Source organism: Paroedura picta, chromosome 3 (assembly GCF_049243985.1).
Source record: "Paroedura picta isolate Pp20150507F chromosome 3, Ppicta_v3.0, whole genome shotgun sequence".
NCBI classification, from domain to species: Eukaryota; Metazoa; Chordata; class Lepidosauria; order Squamata; family Gekkonidae; genus Paroedura; species Paroedura picta.
In genome coordinates, this window is record NC_135371.1 from 40,735,099 (window position 1) to 40,755,485 (window position 20,387).

Sequence of the window (20,387 nt, forward strand, 5' to 3'; positions counted from 1 at the left end):
TAACTGCATAAATTTTACTTTCTTCAATCACCTTGCCAGCTCCAGGCTGGGAAATAACCACAGAAGCTGATGTTCAGGGAGGGGTACAATGCCATAAAGTCGGCCGTCCAGAGCAGCCAGTTTCCTCAAGTGAGCCGATTTCTGAGGCCCAGAGATCAGTTATAATCCCAGATCTCCAGCTACCACTTGGAGGTTGCTACTGCTAGATCCAGCTACACTAGACAAGGAAATATTGATAGAACTGGAAACCAGAGCTTCAAGTAACCCATGAAAATATAGAAAATCGTGATAAAACCTGGACTCTCAATCTGAAGCATGACAGATCTGAAGGTGGACTACTCAGTCACAATGCTAACACTAATGTCCCTCACTCTTATTTTCATGGAGCAGTGCAGTTGTAGCTTCTCTGAAGAATGTCATATGCAGGGAACCCGTTAAATTATGGAACTTTTCCAAAAAGATCCCTAATGAGTCTTTAAAAGAGGATGTCGCGTGTACCTGTGAGTCACAGGCTTCTTAGCATTAAATTTGTTTTCCCTCAGGACAGACGCCAACAGGAATTATTCATTCTCTGAACAGACACCTGAGAATTCAATCAGGCATGATTTAATGTGGCTGAAAAATGGAGTTCTCTTGGGGCCAAAGCAGATGAGATAGTAGCAGACCCATTTGTTTGAAACCAGTTCTACCATGATTATGTATAAAGCGAAAGTAGGCCTGCCTTGATTGATTGATTCCCCTAACCTGGATGGCTCAGGCTAACCTGAGCTCATCTGATCTTGGAAGCTAAGAAGGGTCAGCCCTGGTTAGTATTTGGATGGGAGACCACTAGGGAAGTTCAGGGGCAGGCAATGGCAAACAACGTCTGTTAGCCTCTTGCCCTTCAGGGTCTCCTAATTCAGTTGTGAGTTGATGACACTTTCCATCATCACCAGGACCATTTTTAGAGCAAAAGCAGTAATGAAGATAAGGGGTGCTAATTTCCTCCCATTGATACAGTTTACTATCCCTGTCATCTGTTTAGTTTAGTTTATTAGATTTTAGACCATCCTCCCCATGAGCTAGCTCAGGGCAACGTACAACAAGATATAAAATACAAACAACAATAGATAAAATTACACTTAAAATTAATTTAAATAAACAGTGACAGATTAAAACAGCAATTATACATTTGTAGAATGTCTATTATGGGTGCTGAGTTCTCCCCCAATTTCAGGATGATTTGGGGTAGATCAATGCATAGATAGATGGACAGATGAGTCAGTGGGCCCACAAATAGTTAGATAACTAGATGTTAACTTTGGCCCCAACCAAACTAGATGTTAACTTTGCCCCCACCACCATCACCACCAGAATGCTTTTTCTTCATCTGACCTCTAATACTAGAAGTAAACACTATTGGATATAAGGAACTTGAAGGAAGGTGAGTGAAGACGGTACAGTGCTATCACCTGCACACTCCTTTTCTTCTAAAAATCAGAACAAAACTTTAAATTGATTAGGATAGACTGAAGTTTGAATAAATAGCTCTGGTGTGATGTTTGGCACTTATGTATACACATAAAGTTTGATGATCATTGGCTTGACTGAAGAGTATCTAGATACCAGAAGTGCTTGAACTGATATTTTATTGCCTTTATACTTCATTTATACTCTACCTTTCCCCCCAAAGGGGACCCAAAGGGGCTTACATTATTTTCCTCTCCTTACAACAAGCCTGCAAAGGCTGAAAGAAAGTAACTGATCCATGCCCCCCCATTGAGTTTCCATGGCAGAAAAGCAATGTAACAGCAACCTCAGAAGTAAAGGGCAAAATTGATGACATAAATGTTTCAATTAACTCTGTAAACCAAAAGGATTGCAATCTTTAGCAGTTCGTAGGGAAAATTACAAAGTATTTCAGTAATACTGAAAGAAGAAGAGGAGGAGGAGGAGGAGGAGGAGGAGTTTGTTCTTATATGCCACTTTTCTCTACCCGAAGGAGGCTCAAAGCGGCTTACAGTCACTTCCCTTTCCTCTCCCCACAACAGACACCCTGTGAGGTGGGTGAGGCTGAGAGAGCCCTGATATCACTGCTCGGTCAGAACAGCTTTATCAGTGCTGTGGTGAGCCCAAGGCCACCCAGCTGGCTGCAGGTGGGGGAGCAGGAAATCAAACCCGCCATGCCAGATTAGAAGTCCTTATAAAAAGGGTTCTCAGGAAAGTCCTCTTACTTTTGAATCAAATAAAAGTTCTACATGTCATTCAACTTACCATGCAGCCCTAAACAGAGCAACAGAGTGTATGTATGTATGTATGTATGTATGTATGTATGTATGTATGTATGTATGTATGTATGTATGCATGCATGCATGCATGCATGTATGTATGCATGCATGCATGCATGCATGCATGCATTTATATTGGGCTGTTAGGGCCCAGACCCCTGCATGGAAAAGGAGGAGTTTGGTGGCAATGTTGGACAATGTTGCCTGCCTCTCACTAGCAAAGCATCACTTGACCAGAAATGTATGAAGTTTTGTCAGTTTCATCAAAGAAGCTGACCTAGCCATGTTTGTGCCTGCACAGCAAACATAATGTGCATTCTAAACATGAGCAGGCAGTGTGATGCAGCGGTAAAAAAGGCAAATGCCATTTCGGGCTGTATCAACAGAGGCATCACATCAAAATCACAAGATGTCATAGTCCCATTGTATACGGCACTGGTCAGACCACACCTGGAGTACTGTGTGCAGTTCTGGAGGCCTCACTTCAAGAAGGACATCGATAAAATTGAAAGGGTACAGAGGAGAGCGACGAAGATGATCTGGGGCCAAGGGACCAAGCCCTATGAAGATAGGTTGAGGGACTTGGGAATGTTCAGCCTGGAGAAAAGGAGGTTGAGAGGGGACATGATAGCCCTCTTTAAGTATTTGAAAGGTTGTCACTTGGAGGAGGGCAGGATGCTGTTTCTGCTGGCTGCAGAGGAAAGGACACGCAGTAATGGGTTTAAACTTCAAGTACAACGATATAGGCTAGATATCAGGAAAAAGTTTTTCACAGTCAGAGTAGTTCAGCAGTGGAATAGGCTGCCTAAGGAGGTGGTGAGCGCCCCCTCACTGGAAATCTTCAAGCAAAGGTTGGATACACACTTTTCTTGGATGCTTTAGGATGCTTAGGGCTAATCCTGCATTGAGCAGGGGGTTGGACTAGATGGCCTGTATGGCCCCTTCCAACTCTATGATTCTATGATTCTATGATTCTTGAGCTGAATGCCACATCTCTCTGAGAGAACTCTACCAGCCCTATTGTTTCCATGAGAGGCCTTGCCCTCACCCTATGTTAATAAGGCTTATTGATGTAATAATGGCACCTGAGAGCTTGTTCATTTCCTTGACTTTTCCCAAACTGATCTCTGGGCCTCATCCTCATCCTTCCTTAAGGACCAAAGAGTAACTTTTGTCTTCACTAGTCACTTTTGTCTTCCCATTAGAGCTCATCCTGAAGCAATTAGAGATGTCCTCCCTGACTTGGGAGCAACTGATAACTCAATCAAGGGTTTTTGTTTCAACAATGACAGAGCCATTACCTGGTCTACATTTCTTTGCCTCACACTGGTGAACACAGTCACTCCTTTGTTTTTTGAGTTAGCTGACCAGCCTTAGCCTCCAGACATGAAACAGAGACACTAGGCAATAGCCCTATGTTGTTCCTGGATCCAAAGCAGGCAGCCAGCATGCAGGATGTCTTGCTTTCTGTCTTTTTCTGAACTTCTTGATGTCATGGAAGGTCACTATTACTCTTTTTCTGACAAACTATTATACTCTCTCACATAATCTCAGCCCTTTTCTTTCTTCTTGTATGCTTATGTTAGTTTAAATAGCGTGAAAGTGTGTTAGGACTTGGTTTTTATTTTTCTATAAAAATAACTTAGATTTTGTTTCAAATTTGGACTCTGTCTGAGTTTTCTGACAGAGATAATCCCCCCCTTATACATTAGTGAAAATCTATCTTGTTACCCCTTCTAATATTCAGGAGACAAGTCTATTTTCAGTAACGGCACCTCACTTCTAACAGTCCCCTCTATTCAGGAGATGTGTTCAGTTATAGCCCATATGCTATTTTCTTCCCAGAAAGGTACAAAGCCAAATTATTTCAATGAGTCTTTAGCAGAAATAAACTGCTGAATGTCTTTGGCAGCTGTTTGCGACAATGTGGAAGCTTTAAGTTGATTTGTTTTGACTGATAGATTGAATTATGTGTATGTGTATTGAATTATGAATTATGTGTAGGTTTATATTTTGTAAGCCATCTTGGGCATAAGGTAGGCTTTCTCAACCAGGGTTTCATGAAATCCTGGGGTTTCTTGATGTCCCTGGAAGTGTTCTCTGAATGGGTAGGAGTTTTTAAAAATTTCTTAAACATTTATTGGGAGATATAACCATATATTGTCATATTGACTCACCCCCCCTCCCCACTCCCAAAATGGCCAATGATGAGCCTGGAGTGGATGGGGAGAGGCCCTGAGTGGGCATGTACACAGCTATGTTTCCCAACCATATTCTGCACAATCACGCCACTTCTAGGGTTTCTCGGAACCTGGAAAATGTTACAGGGGGTTCTCAACAGTAAAAAGGTTGAGAAAGGCTGGCGTAGGGGAAAAGCAAGTTGTAAATAACTTAAAATGATAAATAAACATCCTTCTTAATCTATTGAATTCCAAAGGCTTAGAAGGGAGAAACTTTGCTTAGAATTGCTCCGCAAAGCCATTTTTATGACAGTGGATTTTATGCTTTCCTTGGAATTTAGTCTTGTCTACTCCAAAAATCTGTCAGCCCCACCCTAAGCCATGTGACAATAGTAGAAGAACTCCATACACAATAATATTTCCTGTAATGCTATGGATATGTTCACGGGACAGAGCACTGTGTGAAACAACACTACAGGAAGAATAGAGAACAAATGCTCTAATGAAGATATGATGCAAAACCAAAAAAAGGAAATCAAAACCCAACAGAAAGTCAGGAACCCAAAGGTTGAGCTGCAACAACAATATAAAAATATTTACAGATATTTATTAAATAAAGTAAAACAGAGTAAAAACAGCACATATCTAACAGCACATGACAGAATAGATCAAATGCATTTCAACCACGAGGGGTCTTCCTCAGGGGTCAAATTATTGTGTTCTGCATGGCACTGTAGCCTGCTTCTTCTTGATATATCCTTTCTCTCTGGGAGTCTCAGGAGCTCAATCTTCTCATACAAGATGCCCCCTAGGATTCCAGCACCACTGGAAAAGTCCCCAGGTCTCTCAACTTCCATTACTCCAAACCACTATCCTGACACAAGGGATTGGTTGGCTGCATTCTTTCAGGATCTGAGCATTGCCTTCTAATACTGAACAACTGATCGGCACTGGCTTCCCCTCACTTCCTTCTCCATCTGGTGAGCTTTGGTAGGAGAGGCTGGATACAAGACAGCCACACCAACCAGTCAGCACTGGCTACCAAGGAAAGTACAGAACCATTTCCCAGACTGCCAACAGGCCAACCAGCCATAGCAGCAGCAGACTCTGGATATGCCTTAATGGTCAGCCCTGCAAGCTATGATGGAACCATGGACCCACTGTCCAAATCCCTCTTCCCTCATGCAAAAAGTGCAGTACAGGAAGCAGCACTCTAAAAGTTATTGCTGTGCACAATACAGTGGAATGCTTTTCACTCAGTCTCGCTGATGTGACAAGTCTGGGGGGAAAAACAGATTAGTACAAATGATTATGACCATTACATACCTGCTTTTCAGTCATGGCATAGAGGTATTGGAGGTCAGGGCTGAGTACCAAGTCCCGCAGAATGGAACTGCCTTCATGGGCCACCACATTCTCATACTGCAATGCTGAACGTCCAATGGGATTGGCAGGGTCTACCAGAATCTGAAGGAAGAAGAGACACCACGTTAGCATTTGGGCCTATTACTACTTGCAGGATCATGATAGATTAGAACATTTACTACATGGCAAAGGAACAGTGTGCCAGTTTCAGAACAGTAATGGCCCAGCTGAAAGATGGCAAAGTAGCCAGAAGCATTCCTAATCTCCAGTTATTGTCCCGTCTGTCATCTCTACACAAGGACTTCACGGCTTGCAGCTACACCCAAGCTATGACCTTGATGTTGGAAAGAAGGAATGAAGACCAGTGAGAACATCCAAGAAACCCACTCCAAAGGGGTGTTTTAGATGGCACAAGGAAAGAGGGAAATGTACAGTCTTGAACCCAGTAATTTTAGCTGATGGAAGTGATTTCTGTCAGCAGAGTGGGACTTCTTTACCTTTATCCTCCCACTGCCTAAAATACCTCCCAAAATCATGCTTCTAAAGGACAACTAACCCACAGAAACAATGCACTGGGGAAGATGCAGAACAGTAGGAAGGGGAAATCAACAAAAATGCCCTCTATTTGCAAAAATCTTCTACTAGATACAAGCCAGAATCAAAAAGGTTCATCCAAACAGACAACCTGTCTTTATTTTTATAACATTTTATCTGTTTCACACAATATATTTCTGGTTAGGGCTTGGAGGAGGAGCGTGTCTCATGGCTTAAGCCAGGGTGGCTGTCCCGCCCCTGAGTGTCTCCTCCTCCAACCAGTTTGCCTGTCTGTCCAGCTGCCAGCCAATCGCCTTCTGTCCCCCACCCCTGAACACCCCCTCGTCCTTCCTCTTCCCTCTGAGCTTTGGAGGCTGCAAAGACCTGCCGCGTGAGAGCTGCCCCTGCTGGTGAGTTCCTCAACAGCTGCCTGCAGCCTTTCCAAGTCCTGGGTGGAGGGGGAGGCCATCTGCAGAGTCCTTCCACCCCACCCTATCCAATCCAGTGCCCATTGTATTCCTGAATGCAATAGGCTTGGCCCCTAGTTTAACATATAAGAATTAAGCATTTATAGTGAGTCATCAAGGACTCATCCAATTTCCTTACCACTTTAGGGCACCAACATGCCATTTTTGCCCTTCCTTTATACTCCTTAAAATAACATATGTAGAGTAACAGCGATGCCTTTCAGTTTAGAATGAAACTGTGCAATGCACCTTAAAACAAATGTTAATGCTCTTCAATCAATTCTAAGATATTTTAAAATGAATTGGGATTCCGCTAGATCAAATGTTAATAGCTCCAGAGGAAGTACAGATAGCTGTTAACAGGTGGAGAGGAAGGGGTGTTTAATGGAAACTGGATAAGTATTTCAGAGGGGAAGAAAGAACTGCATTAAAGTGCTTCCACTAGATTGATCCCTCCGTTTGGTGTTTCTATACTGACAGAGGGTAGATGGAAGAGAAGCAGCTGCTGACGCTGCCCAGCCTGTGCAGGTACAGAAATAAGACCAAGACTGCTGACAGATAATGGCATGCACAAATGCAAATATCCTGCCTCTTCCTTTTTGCTCAGTCCATTACCACCTAGCTCTTCTGCCACGGGGGTCAGTCTGAGCAATCCTTCATTCATCTCAGCATTCACCCTCACCATATACTTGCAGGACATGGATCATCATGACCCCATTAATCATCTTCCTGCCATTCGACGCAAGCTTCCTTTCAAGCTCACTTTTCTCCCATGCTGAGCCTTCCGGAAACCTCATAATACCACAGGTTCTCTTAACACTCTCCAGTGGGCCAAGGAGGCGGGGCATTAAAAAGGCTACCGCCTAGCACAGCTTCCTCCTTGTCACTGACACTGCAAAGGGCCGCATAGCAGAGAGCCATAGGCATCGAAGGGCGTCATCACTACTGCTTCCAGTATCAAGGTCCCCAAGGGTTTTCTTCCCCCTACAGGGCTGTGCTTTATAAGTTAGCAGTACATAACCAGCAGCCAAACAGTGCTTTTGTCCTGGGCCTAGCAGGGATATAGAAATTCCTGTAATCCCATTACTACTCACTGTGACAATAAAGCTTATACGGAAGACAACGCTTTCACTGCAGAGGCCATAACCACATTAAAAGGTGTCACAGGGTCACAGCCAAATAAGGAGGGTGAGGGAGGGAGATGACACACATCAGGATTAATTCCTTTAATTCAGTTGCCACCTGGCTGCTCAGCATGCGTCATTCCCAGCTAAGTAAAGTACTTTCTTCAGTGCACCTGCTTTCTGCCTGTGGCACATTCCAATCCAGCAGAAGGTGAGCTGTAGGATACTGGTGGTTACCTGGTCCTGACTCATGGCAGGGAGCTGAACTCAGAGGCATTTTGATCTCTTCTATGACACATCTGGTTCAAATGACAATCTGCCAGCAGAACCGAATGCTGAGAAAGGTTGTAGCGCTCTGGGCTCTTTAAAGTGGCAGCCTAGATTGAGCAGACAGAATAAATACCACTGCTTGTCTTCCACATGTTTCTAGGAAGAATTGGTATATGCATGCACATACAGAAGCATAACATGTTATTCCTTAAATATATATATATATATATGTATGCAGGCTGGCATAAAAAACACTTCCCATAAACAAAAGGAACCCTTTACGGGGGGAAAGCAACATGCCCACACATGGGAAATGTTTTGGTCCTCGGGGATTTAATGATAAACTAGCTCCTACAAATCAGTAAAGTTGGTGCCAGGTGAGCCTCAAGAGGGAAGGCATTTCAAGGGGGGGGGGGCATCAACACTGAAAAAATGCAGCCTCCAGCCATAGGCCAGGATCCAGCAGCACTCCTATATTTGAATCTGTTCTCTGTAATTCCCCCCAGGACAAACTGAGTTCTCATGTGGATTTCTCACTGACCAATAGTGCCTCAGTCTTGTCTTGATTGAGCTAGTTTATTGGACCTCTTACAAATCATTGGCTTGTCAAACAAGGATAAAACACAACATGGACAGATAGACAGAAAATTATTTATTAGTGAACACCAAGAAAACGTGGCCTGTCCGACATACTCGAAAAACCTTTTAAAAGACTGTATGAAATAAAATTTAGAACATTTGACCTAGACAACCATGTGTATTCTTTTTTCCTTGAATGCATTGATTCAAACACACATAAAAGAATAAATTACATGGTTTCTTTTTCTTTCCCTTGACAAGGGTCAAACTTTCTAGCAATTAATGACACCATAGGTGACAAAAAGGGTATTTCACTGGTTCCGTTACCAGGCCCCCTCCCATAAACCCTTTGGGCTCCCCTTCTCATCGTTTTCAGTCTGAGACCCCCTTCAAATGTGCCAGGGCTCTCAGGGCTCCCTATGTTGAGAACGGCTGGTCCAGATCTCACATCTTCTACATGGACAGAAGATGCATTGCCACAATGTTTTAGAACTTTTCCAAGAATGGAATGTTGGCCACTGAGAGGTAACTACTTAGGTCATCCAATTTTGGTAATCATACATAAGTGACAACAGGGCATAAGTGACAACAGGGCATAAAAAGGAAAATTCTTTTATCGGCCTTTGTGACCCAAAATCTCACTCCCAACTAGACCCAGAATTTCTACAGAAACCAAATGCACCTACTACCCTGAAATGCAACCTGGAAATGAGCAGCCCTGTTGTCCCACAGGCCACTGTGAAGTTTTATAAACAGCAGCACTGTCTGCACCTCCAAATAATTGCTCCAACTCCAGATGCTTATGAAGCCCTAATGTTCTTATTATTCATGCCCTACTATTTCTCACAGCATTTGCTGATTTGGAAGGCACAGAGGGCTTTGACCTGCTAGTCTTCCATTCCCCACTGGATTTCTGCAGCATCATGGTAATTTGAGAACAGTGACCAGTCATGAACAAAATATACATCTGACTAGACTATTACTTAACAGGCATTAAGTAACACAGTTTGGTGCCCTGAATTCCTCAGTAATGGTTGGAACATCTCACCAGACTTCCACCTAATCCTCCCCCTCCACTCCAGCTCCCAAATAAAACCCCACAGAGCATACTATAGTTTCATTTCCCCCGTTGCAATAAATAGACTACATCCATCCATTTGCATACTTTCCAATCAGGCAAAGGAAGCAGGGCTTAGAAGGCAGGATCCTGGCGTGCAGCTGATTAACATGGAAATATATGCGGCTCACAAACAAACCGGGGCCCGTCTAATTAGAGTGGCGCCTTTGATTCACCGCCAGCATCCAGCGTGCACCAGCCCCGGATTATTTTTAGTCAGTTTTACAAAACAAATGTATTTGATTAGGAGAGACACCCCTGAGCTAAGAAAGACTGATAGACGGAGGCAGAGACGTGGAAAAGCTGCCCCCCTACAGGGGACGGGGCTTGGGCCTGTGGTGAAGGTGTCCAGGAATGCAGGTGTGATTGTGAGGAGGCCTCACACAGCCTGACAGCTGCAAAGAAGAACAGAGAGAGCTACTGGAATGTGCCTCTGCAGCTGCCAGTTCCTCTTGTAAGCATCACAATGCTGTCCCTAATTACTATGCCGAAACCTCCTTTATTCTACTGATGGCCATGACCCTCCGATGACCAAAATCACCACGCCAATACGTTCCTGGCTTTCAGTGCTGCCTAACATGCCAATCAATCCACCTGTTCTTCCTTGCCTCAATTTACTTTGCCAATCCACCGTGTTAGGCAGTCCACGTAAACATGTGACACAGTTGTATCTCCCCCCCCCCCACCACACAACCTCTACTAACACTCTGCAGGGAGGAGGGTACAACTGGCCCTGACGCCACGTAGTATGCCTCCAAAGTGTAGATCCAGTCAACGGCATACATGCTGCCCCATGCACAGGACAGAATAAAAGCAGGAATATGTGACATTTTTAATGCGTGCTTCTATTACACCATCAGCAGAAGTCTTGTGGCATCTTGAAGACTAACATACTCTTGTTCCAGCATAAACCTTTATGCCCTAGAACCCACTTGGTGGATCACACAGCAAACTTTAGCAGATGAAACCTGGGCATAAAAGCTTATGCAAAAACAAAAACATGTCTTTAAGGGACCATGAAAGTCCATGTTATGCAGGCTGGAAGAGTCTAGCAATGCCATCACAAGACAGAGCCTTCTAAGCCTGTTTTGAATGGTGTGTCTTTATTTAGGACTGCACTGTAACATGGCTGCTATACTGGCTCTGTGATAACATGTGAAGCAGCCTTTAGGTAAGTGGAATTTCAAGACCCCAATTGGGGAGCTTCCATTGATTCTGCTAGCTGCTTCTCCTGCATATAAAACATAGGTCATTACAAGAGTCTGTAACCCCCTGCTGGTCAATTATTTCTATTTGAATGCTAAAAGCTTTGTCAATAAGCCAGTATCTAAAGTTACTAGAATATCTGCATTAGTAATCAACATACATCTGGGGTTATCTATCCATTTTTAGTTGCTAAAAATCCCAAGATCCACTGCCAGTAGCATTATGTTAAAATCTATCCAAAACGAACAATTTAAGAGCATTAAAATGGATACAACAAAGCAAGTACGAACCAGCCTACTCTACCCTCAATTTGTGTCCGAGTGGATTGTCTTCTGCATGCCTGAGAGCCCAAAGAAGGCGCTGCCAAAAGGGTCCCCCATGAACAATCGAAGGAAGCAATACAAGCACAATAGATCAGTTGCTTCAGGTAAACCCTTACCTGAAGCACTGGGTCATGTCTGACCCTTGGGGTGACGCCCTCCAGAATTTTCATGGCAGACTCAATACGGGGTAGTTTGCCAGTGCCTTCCCCAGTCATTACCGCTTACCCCCCAGCAAGCTGGGTACTCATTTTACCAACCTCGGAAGGATGGAAGGCTGAGTGAACCTTGAGCCGGTTGCTGGGATCGAACTCCCAACCTCATGGGCAGACAGCTTCAGACAGCATGTTGCTGCCTTACCACTCTGCGCCACAAGAGGCTACCTAGTAAACCCTAGCAAGAACTTTCTATTGTTCAAAAAGTAATACCTTGGATTGCCTTCAGCAAAAGAAAATATTGGGTTCCTCCACTTACAGCTGCTATTTCTCTCACCAATGCAGGTACCTAACCATCCCTGCAGTTCTCTTGAGAATAGAGTATCACATTGGTGGCTAGAGTTTTGGGGGAACCACAAGTCAAGCTCACAGCAGTGCCATTTTACGGTATGTTAGACAAGCAGTTATTTATTCATTCATTACTTCATTTACATGCTAGCTTTCTCCCCGGTGGGGAGCTAAAACAGCTTACAGCATTTTCCTTTCCTCCCTTTTATCCTCACAACAGCTTTGTGAGGTAGGCTAAGCAGGAAGAGTGACACTGGCCCAAGGTCACGAATGGCAGAGTGGGAATTTGAACCTGGGCCTCCTAGTTCCTAGGCCAACCCTCTAACCATTACACCACACTGAGGTGATGGCAGGCATGGATTCCTGGCTCCGTGCCACTTTCCCTCCTGCTTAGGTATACCATGAGCCGCTGTTGCCAGTGCGAAGGTTGGTTGTGTTTAGAACAACATAAAACTTTTAGTTGCCAATGGCATCTCTTTTCCTGTAGCTGTGAGGCCTACACGTGAAAATAATATTTCTGCCTCCGTGATGTCCAGCAAGTTAAAGTACATGTATTTTCTGCTCTTCATCCATTGCACTGGGGGCGTACTTAACCTCAATGTATCTTGCTTTACAGTGTGGTTAAGAAAATTAAGGTGTAATACAGTGACTGCCTTACACGCAGCAAGTTTCATTGGTGAGCAGGCATTTGAACCCCAGTGACCCTGCGCCAAGTTCGGCACATTCAATGCAATCTCACATTGGCTCTGATATCTGCCTCAGTGCAGCAATTGCTTTGGGTTCTGTTATTAGATATCTCATTCTCTTCTCCATGGTGGATTAATATAATTGTAGAATTACCCCAGTACTTAAATGTTACTGCTGGAATGACTAACACACCCACAGATCGATTGTAAAACTAGGGTAAGAATATATTGATTTACTGTGCTTTGAATATAGGACATAAAAGGATTGGAAATGTGCATTTTTCATGGTTTTGCAGTCTGTGGGAAGCTGCAGCCGTGATAATAAGTAACAGCACAGTTCCAGGGGCTATTGAAAGCGACTAGTTCTGGTGGCTGTAGAAAGCTACTAATTATAGTCCCAGAAATCTGCAAAACTGGCATGGCAACGTCTTTTCTTTTTAGCCAAATAACTGGGGATATAGGAATTAGCAGCATTTTGAGTTGCACTGTATTTAGTTTCAGGTAGATTGAGTTCTTTCTAGAATAAGAGGTGGTTTGCTAGGCAGGTAGCAATCTCTAGGCAGTTCAAATCTCTATTCAGCCACAATACTTGAAAAGTCACTAGAGTTAACCCCGCCCCCTCCCCGAAGCAGGGATCTCCACTGCCAGGCCCTGCCCCCTGTTGCTGATCAGCTGGTCAGCAGGGAGACATTTCAAGAGTAACATTGCCAGCATTGCACAAGAAATGATCCCATCATGCCAGTGATATCTGGGAGGTACCAGAGTGTTGCGGCAATGTCACAGTGTGATGGCGTCATTTCCTGTGAGACACTGGTGATGTTTCCTGGGCTTTCTTCTTTCCCCTGGTTAATCCCCATCCCATCCCATATTGCTTGCCATGAGGGACTGGCAACCCTACCAGTTACTGTCTCAAGCATTGGAGGAAAAAATGGGGAAAACCCCATATGTGTTACCATGAGCTCCTTGGAAGAAAGGCAGGAGATACATTTAATAAACAAACACACTGAGTGAATGCATAGGGCATGCAGACCTGCAGTGCAACCTTTAGTTAGCTGTATGGAGAGCATTAACACCAGCAACCATAATGCCTTTCACATGAAATTTGCAATGGATTTTAAAAGTTGGAAGTCTGTGAAAGCAAGAAAGCAAGAGAAAAGCTTTTGATGCATGAGAAAAGAAGTACTGTCATATAGCTGTCATGTTCCATGACAACAACCCCCTCCCAAAGGCAAACTCAGAATCCTAGATAGAAGCTCACTAGTTTATTATTACTACAATAGGACACTTTCTTGCTAAAGCTGGAAACATACAAAAGTTGGGAACATATATAGAGCCAGCCCCCACCCCTGGAAAGGGCAGCCATAACATTCAGAGTACAATAAGAGGCCAGTTGGCCCTAAGCGCCTAGGAAATGGGGAGAGAAGACTTGAGGGAGGAAGCCTTCCAGCTGCCCCAAGAGGATTCTGGGACTCTGGTCAAGACGACTATGGTATGAGCCAGAAGTGAACATAAGAATACCAGTCCCTGACCCGGATGGTTTAGGCTAGCCGGATTTCACCAGGCCTAAGAAGTGAAGCAGGGTTGGAAGACACAAAGCAAGCCCAGGATTCCAACTCAGAGGAAGGCAATGACAAACCACCTCTGTGCTCCTCTTGCCTAGGGGGTCATCATAAGTTGGATGCAACATGACAGCACTCTGTGCACCCACATATAGCAGCAGCACCCACACCTAAGGGGGCAGGAAGGTTGCCTCTTCAATCCTGCTAACATTCTTTCACTGCTTTACACAATATGATAAGATTCCCCAAAATACCACTGGGTTTGTGACACACACCCTTTTACAGCACGGGAACCCTGAGTTGTGTAAGACACACTGCACTGGACAGATAGTCTCTCTGATGGGGCACCAAGAAGCACCAAGCATTCTTCACCAAACCAAGGAACCCAGAACAAGTAAATGTCCCATGCTTGGGGCTACCATTAACCCAAGACAGACCTATACTGCTTAAAAGAGACGAGCAAGGATTATGAGCAGTGGTGCATACGCTTTTACCCACATCAAATGCCTTCACCCCTTGCTCCTTACCACACATCCAAGTAAAACATATTTAAAACAGCCTTGCAGTAAATTTACCACTACAGAAAAACTCTTAATAGCCTGCCTGCCTATACATGTGCTAGTAATTTGTGCCTCAATGAACAGGGAGGATGACCTTTTAAGTTTCCCCGTCTGTTGTAATCTTGCTTGCCACAGGCTTTATAAGCCCATACTTCTGATTAACATGCTTTTTGGTAGGGTTGGTTACTCTAAAGCATGTTAGCAAACAAACATTTAACTTGTGTACTTATACGCTGAATTTGGAGCAGAACACACACACACCGAAATCTTTCAGCGTAGGTAAATGTCCATTTAAAACCACCCTGTGCTAATGGAGAAATTGGTGGTGGGGGGGAGGTATGCATGGCTGCATATGTATTTGCCACACTTTTTATTTGTGATCCTCTGGGCATTCATCGAGAAGTGAATACAGCTGGCAAAAAGCGTTAACAGCTTTTGATCTCCTCTCCTAGGCCCCAGACAGAGGGTATTCTAACGTATCTCCTAGAAATTCACTTCTGGCGGTAGCCCTGGCAAACAGCCTTCCAAAAGAATGGGAAGAGAGGGAACTTCATGTTATGTGAAGAGAGAATGGATTCCAAGGAGGAAGATCAGAAAGGAATGACACGGAATAAATGGCTTATTAGCCTAAACCTCTCCAAGTCTGTTTCACCTCCTGATACAGGATACAGCCCCCGCACAGCTGGAATGTCACAAAGCTCAGTTAAATGCCCTGGAGTTGTTGGTGAAGGATACCTTTCAGTCAAGACTCTTCCACATCCTATCTCCCACCAGGTGGGAAGAGAGGGACGGGAGGATGTGAAAAAGGATGTCTGTAAATGAGAAATCCACTAAGAAAGTTGTTCTTCCTCCCCAGCTCTTCCCCCCTTCCCCTGGGGGGAATAAACATTTACCCAAAAAAGCCTCCTATTAACCTTTCTCTTCATCCTGATGCTGATAATTATTCAAATATACTAATAATTACTCTAGCTAATTTCTCATCCAGATTCCTGCTCTCACTCAGCCCCTCTTGTGCAAGCCAGTCACGGCTCGGTGCTGGTGCCTGGTTTCAGAAAGACATCTAGAAGTGTCACATTGTGAGAGAATAGGCAAGCAAGGGAGAGGCAATAACCATGGGGAGATTTGGGCCTTGGTTCCCCTAGAGGTATTAAAAACAGAATGAGGGGTTTATGCTGACAAGTGTCTCCATCACTCCCACTGAACATTTGTTGGGAGAGTGGCATAAAGTTGTTTGTGGGTTTTTTAATGCAAGGAATAACATGATCTATGCAAATAAGTCTTTTTTTCTTCCTGAAAGCACTACACTTCTTTCCAGATTAGAACCTTTATATTGTGGAAACAGATGAAAACGTATACCAAACTCACAGGAGAATGATTCCCATGCCAGAAAAAAATGGACTAAAGATTGTGTACAAATGAATCCCAGAAAATTGCCCTGCGTGTAAAGTAGGTCAGGTATGAAGCAGCAAACAATGAGATACACAGCAAAGAATCTCACAGAAAATCTACCAGCTACAGTTTAGGCAAAGTCCTTATTAAGATATTAATGGGAAAGGACTGTACTCAAAGGCCATTAGAAAACTGCATCGCCATCCATGTTCTCTCTCTGGGAATTTCTATTTACTTTACAATTAATCTTGTCAACTTATGTCTGTGGAAGTCTTAGGAACAATATTATCACTTGCCAGCTGGACTGATGGAGAAAGCAGTCGAGGGAGGTAATACTACACTAATATAACTAAATCACAGATCTTCACATTACCCTTCTTTGGCCTAAGCCAAAGGATTTCTCTTTCCTCACTCATTCCTTCTCTCTTTCCTAACAGTCATAGGAAAGTAAGTTCAATTTAATTCAACATTACTTACTCCCAAGTAATAAATTTACTTGTTCAATTTATTTGTATGCCACATTCTTATAGCACCCAAAGTAGATTACAGTGACAAACACATGCAATTCACAGTATCACTATGAGAACTCCGACATGAATGAATGAGCCTCTAAAACCCACATAGATTCAAACAATGAAGCAATTAAAAGCAGCAGTCAGCCTGAAGAAAAAGCCAGGGCTTACCTGGGGACAAATGCCTTATCCCTATAAGGTGATATTGGTCTGTTTAGCCCCGGGAGTAGACGAGTGAAAGGGGATCTGATAACCACCTTCAAGTATTTAAAAGGCTGCCATATAGAGCAGTGGTCCCTAACCTTTTTATTACCGGGGACCGGTCAATGCTTGACAATTTTACTGAGGCCTGGGGGGGGGGTAGTCTTTTGCCAAGGGATGCCGCCACCACCTGAGCCCCTGCTTCACTTGCTTTCCCGCCGGTGCCCCTGGAGGGCGCTGCCAGCAGCAACTGCGCAGTGCCACACTGAGGGGGAGCCCCAGCCATGGCGGCCGCTAGAGAGCACCAAAGATGAGCTGGTGGCAGAGTGGCAAGGCAGGCCTCGAGGCAGCAGCCAGGGAGGATGAGGAGGATGAGGAGGATGAGGAGGAGCCACGGCCCAGTACCGACTGATCCACGGACCACTACCAGTCCCCGGACCGGGGGTTGGGGACCACTGATATATAGGATGGAGCAGAGTGACTCTCTCTTGCCCTGGAGGGACATACCTGAACCAATGGGATGAAATTAATGCAAAATAAATTCAATCTAAACATCCGGAAAAGTTCCTGACAGAGCAGTTTCTCAGTGGAACAGACTTCCTCAGGAAGTGGTGACTTCTCCATCTTTGGAAATTTTTAAACAGAGGCTGGATCGCCACCTGATAGAAAGGCTGATTCTGGCGGGTTACAGTGGATGAGCAATAGGGATGTGAGTGTCCTGCACTGTGCAGGGGTTGGACTAAATGGCCCAGGAGGTCCCTTCCAACTCTGTTATTCTATGATTTGAAGACTCTTCAGTGTTGATGCCAATATAGCCACTATAGCCTAGCACTATTTCACCTCTGCAAAGAACTCTGGCAGGAACAGAAATTCAGGGTAGTACTTGGAAAAAAACTGAACAAAACTCAGCCTGCTCAGTCAATAATCTCCACAAAATGTTGCTCCTGAGGGAGAAGGGACTTTCAGGAATGACACAAGGAGAGGTGGGTCTGCTAGTGCTAGGAGGCAACATAAGGCCTCTGTGTCCGGTATGCTGACTTTTCAAGGCAACTGGCTGGCCCCTGTGGGAGACAGGATGCTGGACTAGATGGACCACTGGGCTGATCCATCAGAGCTCTTCTTGTGGCTCTTAATGGTATACATCTGTGCACATGTCAGGCCTTGGATCCCAGCACAAAGCTATCTAGAACTCTCATGCAATCATCAGGTGTTCCGGTTTTGGTATTCTGTTTCCATCGACTTGATCAAATTTCCAGAATGTTATAGTGGTTAAGAATGGCAAGTTCTAATCTGGTGAGCTGGGTTTGATTCCCCACTCCTCCACATTAAGCCAGCTGGGTGAACTTGGGCACTTGATAGTCCTGATAGTGCTGTTCCAACCAAGCAGTCCTGTCAGAGCTCTCTCAGCATCACCTACCTCACAGGGTATCTGTTATGGATAGAGCAATTGTAAGCCGTTATGGAAGGCAATTGTAAGCCGCTTTGAGACTCCTTCAGGCTGTGAAAAGTGGGGTATAAAAACCAACTCTTCTTCTTTACAAACCAGATAACCAGAATTAATTCTAAGCTCAGAGCCCCCACTCTGTCAGGACCCTTTGTATTAACATATTCAAGATTTAGAGCGCACCATTACAATATAAGTCACATTGGCATCTATACACTTGCTGCAACTCAAAGTAGTTTTTCAGTGTAAGGATTTCTGCCTACAGAGCCTTTCCCTTCCCGCTGCAGTCCAGGAATTTGTAAAAGGCTGTGTAGTTGGAGGCACAAAGCAAGAGAATTGTGTTCCACGGGGGCAGATTAACCTGCAGAAACACTCTTGTGGCTCCATATCAGTATTTCATTCGTTTAGGTCCTCCTTGTACATGCTTGCCATTGGCCACCGACATGCCCATATCCAAAGGAGCGTTCAGCCAGGTTCTAAAGCTGTATCGTCAGAGTTCCATTACCATCCTTTCCCACCATGCTGAGATCACCTTCAGCTCTACAGCTCCATTATTTTATGCTGGACAGGATTTCCACCCCAGTCCCTGCTGTTATTGCCTACTGGCTGTATTACAAACTTCCTGTGATGATCAGATGGCAACCCTATGCACAAGGAAGCCAATTACCCAAGCAGCCTTATTACTGGCATTTCCTGACTTTTTCCCCATCTGATTCTGCAGACGAAGTCGTCTTTCAATACTGCTGTTTACTAAATAACCATTTATATGCCACATTTGGGTCTTCTGCAGTTCCATATGACATAAAACACAATCTCTGCTTGAAGACAGCAAACACATCTGACAAATGTGACAAGTTGCGGGGAGAGTAACGCCAGGTAAGGAGGCATGCATTTGCATATGTTAGCGATGAGTGGCGTTCAAAGGTCTGAAATCAGTGGAAGGTTAATAAATACAGCGACATCAAAATGACTCCTGATGATATATTTCCGATCAGCTTGAAAAGGATAGTTTTCACCAACTTTGCTCACTGTAGCAATCCAGATCCTCAACAAAGGTAAATTCACGTCCTCAATCAAGTCCATTGTGAGATCCCTAAGAAAAGAATTTACCCCAGCACAAACAAACACTAGCAAGCCCAGATCGTGGGGAAGAGAGTCCCTTCTGTCAAAACCCAAAGGGCCACAGCCAGGACCCATTTGGGACCTCATTGCAGCCGCTAAGTGTCCCTCTTACGCCTGCTACTGGGCATGCCATCAGCATCAAGCCCTGCTGGCAGGCCTCTCGTTCTGCCCAGCACATGAGACTTTTATCTAACCCAGTTCCCAGCAACGCACACTTCAGCCCCTGTTTCCAGGTGGAGAGGACTGCGTGCCAGCGGGCACTTCACAAGCACAATCATTTTAAGAAAGGGGATGGAGCCAGACTGCAGTGTAAGGGAGGCGGGGGCAGCACTATCTCCAAAACAGAAGTGGCATCAAGCGACGGTGTACACCGCAGGAAAGCAAGAAGGACAGAACAGTTTGTCAGCATTTCCACCCTCACTCCGACTGCCAGAGGACTGCAAGTAGGAATCCACTTCTCGCCAGCCTGCCAAGTTCTGCTCCTCCTGACCTCCCCACTCCGGATCTGTCCTTCCTTCTCTGGGCTCACCCCACTGCCTGTCTCTCATTCTTGCTTGCATCTCTCTCTCGCTCTCGCTCTCTCTCTCTCTCTCTCTCTCTCTCTCTCTCTCTCTCTCTCTCTCTCTGGCACAATGCTCCGTGTTGCTTTGTACTCTTATCTGTACGGGGCTGTGATTAATTCTCACTGGCTGGCAGCAACAACAAGAGGGGGGCGCTTTAGTCCGCTGCCATACTTCAAAGGCAAAGACTTATCTGCCTAAAACACACTTTGCAGTCTTTTCAGGGGAACCCTTTCCAGTTCCACGGGGCTCACATGGTGCTGAGAAGCGGCACAAAAGAAGGGCTTATTTATGGTACTGCATTTCAAAGCCCCCGCCCTCCCCCTTTCCTCCGTTCCCCATGCTCCAATTTGTGCTCGGTACTGACACCTGCTGGAAGACATGGGGAAGTCAACTTCAAGATATAAAAGTATTATTCTGAA

The 20,387-nt window shown here is 44.7% G+C and overlaps 1 protein-coding gene across 11 annotated transcripts in view; it reads right to left on the reverse strand.

Moving 5' to 3' along the window:
• PLXNA1 (plexin A1) overlaps positions 1-20,387 on the reverse strand; it is a 424,561-nt gene that overhangs the window by 193,415 nt on the left and 210,759 nt on the right. For all 11 annotated transcript variants that reach the window (XM_077325380.1, XM_077325387.1, XM_077325383.1 and 8 more), the window contains exon 4: positions 5,774-5,914. In XM_077325380.1, the coding sequence (XP_077181495.1) occupies positions 5,774-5,914 (141 nt within the window). The remainder of the gene's footprint in view (positions 1-5,773; positions 5,915-20,387) is intronic.